General features: G+C 37.5%; 1 protein-coding gene across 1 annotated transcript in view; it reads left to right on the forward strand.

Annotated features, from left to right (window-relative positions):
- The window catches only part of TKT (transketolase), a 34,605-nt gene extending 28,569 nt beyond the window's left edge, over positions 1-6,036 (forward strand). The window contains exons 10-14 of the mRNA XM_039351064.1: positions 697-827; positions 2,704-2,787; positions 2,930-3,023; positions 4,495-4,617; positions 5,712-6,036. Coding sequence (XP_039206998.1) covers positions 697-827; positions 2,704-2,787; positions 2,930-3,023; positions 4,495-4,617; positions 5,712-5,899 — 620 coding nt within the window. The 3' untranslated portion in view covers positions 5,900-6,036. The remainder of the gene's footprint in view (positions 1-696; positions 828-2,703; positions 2,788-2,929; positions 3,024-4,494; positions 4,618-5,711) is intronic.
- The last annotated feature ends 4,108 nt before the right edge of the window (positions 6,037-10,144 follow it).

The raw sequence follows: 10,144 nt of genomic DNA on the forward strand, positions 1-10,144 counted from the left end.
AAGGTGGCACTTGCTTGTTTTAATCTCCTATGGCACCTTAAAAAAACAAGCAGTGTTACTAAGTAATTTAATCAAGTGGAAAATGGGGGGAAAAAACCTTGCCAAGATTTATTTTTAATTTCTTCAACAGCAACCAAATCACAGAGTAACTTTTCAAAATGATCTCCTTGGAGGGAAATGACATATGAAGAGACTGTGTCATTTCTTGCTATATATATACATGGCAAGATTTTAATTGTTGTTGATTTGAGAGCCAGTTCTGTCTAACATATGGGATATGTCAATTTTGCTTTGATTTTGATGTTTCCTATAAATTATCTCAGTGGGATGCTCAGATGGATTCTTAATTCTTCACTCCAATTATGTTTATTTTATTCTATGCTTGTGTGCATGATGTTCATATACACGCTACTTCTTACTTCCTTTTTTTCACCACTGTGCTTGCTTTAGTGTTTGCTTTATTACTGCTACCTTATCCTTGATTTTTCTTTTTAACCTAGGTTTTCTTTCTTTTTAGTTTACCTCTATCTTCTTTCTTTGCTATTTAGAGGGTTCCAAGTTTAAGGACAAGATGGAAGGTGGTCCGTGAGTGTGTTATATTTATTTTGGATAATTTTTTTTTTGTTTTAAAAAGTACACAGAAAAGGTATTCATTCAATTTTAAGGTTACATCTTCTTTGAACTTTCTCTTTCTAGGTGAAGATGGGCCTTCACAGATGGGACTGGAGGATCTAGCCCTGTTCCGAACCATTCCTAATTCAACTGTATTTTATCCTAGTGATGCTGTAGCCACTGAAAAGGCAGTAGAATTGGCTGCAAATAGAAAGGTCAGGAACTCTTACTTTCTTTTATTTAAGGAAAGTATGAACAACCTTTTGTTGAATCTCACTCTCAACCAGTGTTGCCAAAACTGGGGAAGCTGGGGGTTGTAGTCAGCAACTTTTGGAGGGCCCTGGTTTTCCTACCCATTTCAAATTCTTGTTTAAAATTCTTTAAGCAATAAGGAAAAGTTATTGAGTTTACGTTTTAATGGATTGAAAAGAAAGTTAACTCTGCCAGAATATCAGTTGAACATCTTGAAGGTTAAAAGAGTTCAGCCTTCTAGGTGCCAATTACTGGGAATCAGTCAAAATGTATTTGGTAAACGTTTGCTACTATTGTTTTCATTTCCTGGAAGCAACCCTGTTCACAAATTTGAGCCTGTGTACATTAACTACAGAGAGCCTTTAGATCACTCTGATCATGCAAGAACAATCTGTCTAATACAGGGGTGTCAAACTCAATTTCATTGAGGGCTGCATCAGCATTGCAGTTGCCCTCAGGGAGCCAGGTGGGTGTGGTCAGGGTGGGTGCGGCCTACTGGGTGGGCATGGATGGAGTGGGTGTGGCCTACTGGGTGGGCATGGCCAGCTCTACATCGTTTGCATCAAGGGTGCCTGTGGGGGCCTGGGCAGGAGTGGGACAGATCTGAGGGTCTCTGGCAGAAGGGGCAAGCACCAAGGCATGGTCCATTTCTTCATTCCTCACAAAGAGTGACACCTCCCCAGCATGCACCCACGGGATGGGGCTGACACGGCAAGGGCTGGTTCCTCGCTGTTTCCAGACAATCTTGTGGAGCTAAGACTGAATGCGTTTCAGCATAGATGGCCACCACAAAATTGTACATTGGCTCCCGGCCGGCCTGGGCCAGGGCCAAGGCAGCGGGGGCCGTTCCCTCAATGTTTCCAGGATGGCTTCACGGGCCACATGAAACCACTTCGCGGGCCGCATCCGGCCCCCAGGCCTTGTGTTTGACATGTCTGGTCTAATACATGTATATGCAGTATCTCTGTATAAGCTTAACTTGATATTTCCTCCTCCTCTTTATAATGCATCCTTCTGTTCATTTAGAAGCAATCCATTTCTTCTTCTTGATTCATTGTAATTAATCTGGAAGTTTTCAATTAAACAGAAATTAGTTTATGATATGTCACACTTAGTACAACACAATTTGAAGTTTGTTCAAGAACCTGGATGGTTCCATGTTTTGGCATCAAGGGCGACTGATTAATTGAAAAAGTCCTACTTGTTTTAGTGTTTCAAGAAGAGAAGTGGGTGAAAGGATGGAGGAGGCAGGCAAAAAGCTTATTCTATCCTATCTGCTTAAGCTGAGATGTGATCCCCTGAATGTAATTCTTGTGTGGATAAAGCTGTGGTCCATTGTGCTCATACCATTAACAAAGTAAACAAGGTGTTTTTAAAAGGATAGCATAAAAACATAAGGTTTCACATTTTTCATTTATATCTCATTTTGGGGCAACTCTTTAAACAATTGCAACAGTTTTTATGCCATAGCAACAGTTAACCCCATATTTATATATATATATATTTGTAAATTATATAAGAGCTCTTTTTAAGTGGCTGCACAGATTTCCTTGAAGAATATTCTCTGGGTACTGAGTTTTTATGTTTGAGTTCAGTATGATAACCCTGGAGATCCTCCGAATTTAAATTCTCTGTCTGTATTTGAAAAAACTATATGAGTCTTTTCTGAAAGTGAATTTTTCTATGGATTCAGATAAGAGTATTACAACTAAGAAATAGACTTAATGAAAAATCATGATTGTATCCCCATTTTAATTAGCTTATATTTTTAATTTTGAGATTTAAATTTGTAGTTTGCAATTGGCTTTAAAGTTCACACTGTGTTCATTTTAAAAACAGGGCATATGCTTCATAAGAACTAGTCGCCCAGAAAATGCTGTAATTTATGACAGTGGTGAAGACTTCCAAGTTGGACAAGCCAAGGTGAGTGATTTCAAAAGTCACTGAAATAAATGAATTACAAGAACGTCATTATTGTGTCTTTCATTGCAGTGCTAACAATCTCTGCAACAATTATCTAAATATACAATATATCTGATTTTAGTTTAAATGTTGTTCTTGTCAGGTGGTGTTCAAGAGTAAGGAGGACCAGGTTACTGTCATTGGGGCAGGAGTGACTCTGCATGAAGCAATTGCTGCAGCAGAACAACTTAAAAAAGGTGACTATAGTGAACTATCTTGGAAAATTTTGAATTTCAGGCATCATATAGAAAACAAAGAATTATAAAATATGACTGCTATATGGACGAATGCAAAAGGATAGCAAGGAGTTAAACTTTTTCTGAATGACTTTGCTCCTATCTAGTGGTTATCCACATTTTTGCAGCCAAATATGATATCTCTAAAGCAAAAAGGGAAATAGGAAGTTGTCCTAGACCTAGTGTAATGCAATTATTAGTGTTTATCTTAGAATCTGGATAATGACTTCAGATCCAGGTTCCTCCTTAGCTATTTGTAGACCTTGTGTGGCATTAAAAGTCCCCAAGTCTTAACTATTAGCAGAATAGATTTGTGTGATGTCATTCTTTCCCTTCTATTTTTTGAAAGTTGGTTTTACACCATTCTATGATTGAACTAATATTAATAAGTATATTTCCTTTTAACATTTTGTTTCAAATTTAGGCCATGGTGCTAGCAAGGTGGCAGACTGTATTAATGCTTCATGCACCACTCCATTTGTGACTAAAACATGAAACAATGTACTGGAGTACGCAAACCTGTAAAAACACATGATCTGCAGTCACAGTTAGATCAGAATTGTTGAACCTGTATGATGTCATACTGGGAAGTTTGAATGAGTCTGTCCTTATTATTCCATTTATATATAAGGACAATACTCTCAATCTACACGTAACAAAAATTTTGAAACATAGACCAGGTATCATTATACTTTCTTGCAGACGACTTGTTTACTGTAAGAATAGGACATTGGGCTCACGGTAGAAGAAGGGTGCCAAAATTTCAATATTTTGACATTTGCCAACATTGAAAAATCTATGTCACTATCCAAATTAAATGAGTTTACAAACTATAGTATTAGAAAAGCATTTTTTAAAAAAAACAAAAACCAAGTCAATACAGCAATCCACAATATGTGACATTAATAAAGTGGGTGTTTTGTCATCCCTCAAATGCTGTCTGAAAAGCTTTATTTTTATTACCTGTGGAAGATCATTAGGATTGGTACTGATCTGACTTCAGGAAAAAGTTGTTCTATCACATGGAGGATCCAATAGAAAAACATTATCTGCAACTCTCTTGTAAGGCACAGTGCTCGAAATGGCCAATTAAATTGGGACTTTCTCATCTCTGATTTTATGTCGTATAATCCCTGGGCAAAGTGGTAACATGAAAGTGGAGAGATGTGAGAATTGGGAGATACGAATGTTCTCTTTCAAAAGGTTGGAGAAACACAGATCTGATTTATATATTTGAAAGATATAGAAATATAAATACATTTAAGATTATTTTGGGTATTCAGTATTTCCCTAAGATCTCATAATTAATGCTCTAAAACCAGTTGTGGTTGAACGTTTGCATTTTTTGGGGGAAAAACAGTAAGTTTCTTGATTTGCAGTTTGTGAGGCGTGTATTATATTACATAACTGTATTTTTATTCCTCGTTCACAGACAAAATTAGTATCAGAGTGATCGACCCATTCACTATAAAACCTCTGGATTCAGAAACTATACTCAAAAGTGCAAGAGAAACAAAAGGCAGAATTATCACAGTGGAGGACCATTACCCTGAAGGTAGGCTGGAATATGACAAAGGAGCGTCTTCACTATTCAAATGCATTGCATAATCAATGTCCAGTCCCTCTTCTACCACTCTGCATCAAGGCTGGGGTTTTTTTTTATTATTTGCCTGAGACAGAAGGTAGTGCTTTCCTTGAAGGAAAGAATACAGGTGGTCAGGTGTCCTCAACCTTGGCAACTTTAAGACTTGTGGACTTCAACTCCCAGAATTCCTCAGCCAGCATTGCTGGCTGAGGAACTCTGGGAGTTGAAGTCCACAAGTCTTAAAGTTGCCAAGGTTGAGGACCCCTGCAGGTGGTCCTCAACTTACAACAACAGTTGAACCCAAAATTTCTGTGGCTAACTGAAACATTTGTTAAGTGAGTTTTGCCCCATTTTGCAACCAGTTAGTAAGTGAATCACTGCACTTGATGACCAGTTAGTAACATGGTTGTTAAGTAAATCTGGCTTCCCCACTGACTTTGTTTGTCAGATGGTCGCCAAAGGGAATCACGTGACCCTCCAGAACATTGCAACCGTCATAACCAGTTCAGTTGCCAAGTGCTGCAATTGTTGTAAGAGTGAAAAGTCACTTTTTCATGCCATTGTAACTTTGAACGGTCACTAAACAAACTGTTGTAAGTTGAGAACCACCTGTACTTGAACACGAGCTTAGTTCTAATGCCCAACTGTTCTCTTGAGATTCAAACCATTGTCTTGTTTTAAAAAATTTTTAAGGAAAGGCCCCTTATAGCACTATAGCAGGAGCACTTAGACTTACATACCTCTTCACAGTGCTTTATAGCCCTCTCTAAGCGGTTTACTGAGTTAGCACATTGCCCCCAACAATCTGAGTCCTCATTTTAACGACTTGGGAAGGATGAAAGGCTGAGTCAACCTTGAGCCCGAATTGCGGGCAGTGGGCAGAATTTAGCCTGCAGTACTGCATTCTAACCACTGCACCACCACAGCTCTTATGAAAACAATAACTTTATAAACGCCTGACTCCTCTAAATGACACAGGTTTTTTTCTTCAATTTCTAATAATCAGTTGCTTACTAAAAATAAGCGCTTCACTTACCATCTTACCATATATTATACCTCCTTAGGTGGCATTGGAGAAGCTGTATCTGCTGCTCTGATTGGCGAACCAGGGATTGTGGTCCGTCGCTTGGCTGTCACTCATATGCCAAGAAGCGGGAAGCCAAATGAACTGCTCAAGATGTTTGGCATCGATAAGGATGCCATCATCCAGGCAGTGAAGGCAATAGTGTCCAAATCAAAGAACGCTGAGTAATTTCAACTTGTAACACGCTGTATCGTGATTGGATCTTTATTTGGCAGAATCTTTTTTTAATAGAGTACTGAAACATTTGACTACATGTTTAAAACTATATGCAAAGAGTTCTAATAAAAGTAAACGTTTCTGGAAAAGGTTGTCTTTTCTTGTCAAAAAAATACTTTGTGTTAGAATACTGGAATTGTTTGGAAACCTGCATGTGTAGTATCAAATGTGAAATATTAGCTTCTAGATTCATTCTCCCAGAATATCAAATTGCAAAGCATACATGGTTTGCAGCAGTAACTTTACATTTTCATACATTGATTGAATATACTATACATACACCATTCACATCAGCCTATAGTGGAGCAAGGAGTGGCACAAATTTACAAAAATGTAAGCCATTTTTCTTTACAGAATGTTTTTGGGATAGTTTTGATTGAATCTGAAACATTGGTAGTGGAAAAGTTGGTTATACAGTTGTAAATGATCTGTGCTTGTTTCTGAGGCAAATACCTAAATTATGTCATTTGTGTACTATAATGAATGTGTTGTCATTTACTTCCTTTACAGATGCCACTAATACCCAGTGTGTCTGTTTCAAATTACTGCAAAATTTTTAGAACTCTCAATATTACAGGATCTTTCAAGTGTAACTTCAGCTGCAATTTTGTGGAATCTTGCCCACAAGTAAGCTTGTTGAACATGCATAGGCTATTACTATTCACTTTCTTTTTTAACAGTTTCATTCACCAATAATTTGGTTTTTGAAAAACAAAAGAACCAAAAGAGCAAAGCTTTGTGTGCTCAGGCACCAAATCTCACACGCACTTGCGCTGATGCTACCTAGTTGGGTAATGAAGCATTCTGCAAGCAAATAACCAAGCTCAGAGAGCAAAAAGGACTCACACATTATTCTCTACAAGATGAAATTACTTAAAATACTTATCAGACAAACCTGTATAGCACCATAGTTAAAAAATATTATGGTTTAAAGCATTGGATATTTTCAACATTATCCAGAAAGTCAACTCAGGGCTAAGCTCAAACATTGCATATCAAGATACCATTACTTACCTAACTTTAATTCTTACTTAACTTTATTTCACTCTGAAATGTTCTGCTAGAAGCATTTTTATGAGTGACCATGGAAAAGAAAATAGCTTGGAGCACCAAGTCAGTTCAGGCTGCAATTTGATAAGAAGGAAATACAGATAGTGTTTTCAAGTTGATCAACTATTTTAAGTTCTGCTCAAAAATTTGGTAGTGTAGGCACGCTATCTTATAGCCAAACATATGTGATGAACACAGCTAGCAAATAAATTACCCAATCAATAATTATCTAGTTATGCAATATGAAATGAAAAAATAGATGAGAGAAAGAGGGATGATAGAGACAGACGATAGATAGATAGATAGATAGATAGATAGATAGATAGATAGATAGATAGATAGATAGATGAGAGATGAGAGATAGATAATGTAACATCCTGCTTTGTGCTCCGCTCATTTCCATCTCATTCTCAGGTTCCTCTATACAAACCAAGAGATTGTGCTTTTGCTGCTATGCTCAACAAAAGGTACCTGGGAGGCAACTGTAGGATTGTGGAAGGGGCATAAAAAACACCATAGCAACAGTCACAACTGAAGTAGTCTAGCAATGGGCAGTGGCCATCAGTGGCTACAGGTGGCTGGATGGCTTCCTGGGAGGGAGTGGCATGAACTAATACGTCACGATAGAAGGAATCTGAAGAATAGAGAATTCCCAACTCTGTACTGCAGTTGGCCTCAGTAAGAATTTATTGATTGAATGGACCATAACAGAACAACAGGAAAAATAGGCAGTCTAGATTTCTTATAAAACAACTTGGGTAGGGAATCACATTACCATCTTTTAATCAAACGGTCAATAAATTGGCTTATTTATCAGTGCTTCTCACAGAGCATGCGACCCTGTGCCCCACCCATCCATTACCACTGAGTTTGTTGAACTATGCTGCAGCATAAATTCTTAGGAATTTATCTTAAAGTAAAAACTGCACCTCTCTAGTTGAATTTACAATTGTGGGGGAAGCTAGATAAACAGAAGGAGAATTCAAGAGAACTTTAAAACTTCTATAAACATCCATAAGAGAAAATTGTGGTGATAAGTAAACTTTTCTTTCCTGTGATTGAATTCTAATTTATGCATATTGTATATCTTTTACATGGGTTAAATAACAACAAGAATTAGAAGCTAGATACAGATTGTAATGCATTTTCATATAATGAACGGCGGTTAAAGGAATCTGCACTGATTATATTGATGCTTATGAAGAGTGAGCAGATTGTCATACTGCAGGATCCAATCTCCGTCGGTCACCGCAAACAAAGGTGTTTTCTTCTGAGCTTTCGGACTCATGCCTGGAGCCCATCCTCAGGGAACTTCTCTCTAGCCAACCCAGATTGGATCATGCAACATTATCCTGGGACATGTATATTCACCTTTATTTGTGAGATTGTCACTCTATTGAAATATTTCAGATCACTGTATAATTGCTGCAGGAGTTATAGAAGCCACAAGAGGGAGCCAAAGACAATATTATATTTACAAGATTAGCATTTGAAAAATTGTTCTCTTTTTTGTTTAAAAAAAGTGGGGGGGGGGAAGTCTGTGATTTCTCAGTAAATGTATACATAGAAGATTATAACTTATGGAGACCATTTTCTCGTCCTTTAAAGATAAAAAAATAAAATGTCTCCTGAATATAGGAAGAAAGATGGAGACTCAAAAGGATCTGGACAATCTAGGGTATTTAAAAAATCAGAATTGGACAGAATCATTCTGATGTTTAAAAAGTCCATGCAAATGAGCAGTCAGTTTCACTGTTTACAAGATAAAGTGTTGTACATATTAGAGGAATCAGCTGAACAGCTGAAAACCGAAATAAGAGGACCTACATTTAAAAAGTATCAAGCAACACTCAAGACATATCAAAATTGAAAGAAACATATGAGAGTCTGAAAAGAGACCAGGAAACTCAACAATTTAAAAATCATGAGAAAGAAGATGTTTTGGAAATGTCAGACTCTCAGCAAAGGGAATTAAATTTAAGAACTAAAAGTTGTTTGGTCTATTGGTTAAGGCACCAGGCTAGGAACAAAGAGACTGTGAGTTCTAATCCTGCCCTAGACCTGAAAGCCAGCTGGGTGACTTTGGTCTAGTCACTATCTCTCAGCCCAATCCACTTCTCAGGGTTGTTGTTGTGGAGAAAATAGAAGGTGGGGGGAATATAAGGTATGTTTGCTACATTGAATATAAAAATTATAAAGACGGGATTAAGAAAATTAAAAATAAAAAAGCAGATTTAGAAACCAAAATTAAAGAGAGGCAAGCAATAAAAAAGACCTTGAAAAATGGGGTTATCTTGGTAAGAATCAATTGCAATTATTAAAATGAATGTATTATTCAACATCAATTACTTATTTTTTCAAATGACACTAATCAGAAGTTCAGAGAGAATCTCACAAGGATGGCGAGAAACATCAATAAATCCATATGGAATTGGAAAAAGGTTTAGAGTTAAAATTCTACACGAAACCAAAGAGAGAGCTCATATATAAATTCCAAATTTAAAACTACCATAAAACAAAATGTTTATCACAGATAGCAGAGTGGGTGAAATCCCCTAATAGTAGAATGGCAATTTTGGAGTGGGCTGGTTCACAGCCAATCTACTTCATAGATTCTTATGGGTATGGAAACACAAAGAAAGATAAAAACTTAAAAGGACTTATTATTAGGCAAAGTTTGATTAAAAATATGGATTGCCACAAAAGGAATAATAAGCTCAATAATTTCATCCTTAGTTTCTCCTTCAAGTGCTTTTCATGTTGGAGACAAGTGCAGTAAAAGAAAGGTGCGGATAGTTGTTGACTTACAATGATTCGGTTTAGCAACCATTAGAAGTTACAATGGCACATTGAAAAAAAAGTGATTTATGGCCAGTCCCAGTGATGGGATTCAGCCAGTTCACACCAGTTCGGGAGAACGGATAGCTAAATTTATCTGAATTCGGAGAACCGGCTTGCTTCTGGAAGTCCAGAAGTGCACTGAAGGTGCATAGATACCACTTCCAGAAGTCCGTTCTAGGCATCGGAGGTCTTGAGGAGACCTCCCAGGCCTAGAACGGCCCACTGGAAGTGCATTGATGCCACTTCCAGAAGTCTGTTCTAGGTATTGGAGGCCTGAAGGAGGCCTCCCAGGCCTAGAACAGCCCA

The sequence above is a fragment of the Crotalus tigris genome, unplaced genomic scaffold (assembly GCF_016545835.1).
Source record: "Crotalus tigris isolate CLP2741 ecotype Arizona unplaced genomic scaffold, ASM1654583v1 scf7180000018369.423966, whole genome shotgun sequence".
In the NCBI taxonomy this organism is placed as follows: Eukaryota; Metazoa; Chordata; class Lepidosauria; order Squamata; family Viperidae; genus Crotalus; species Crotalus tigris.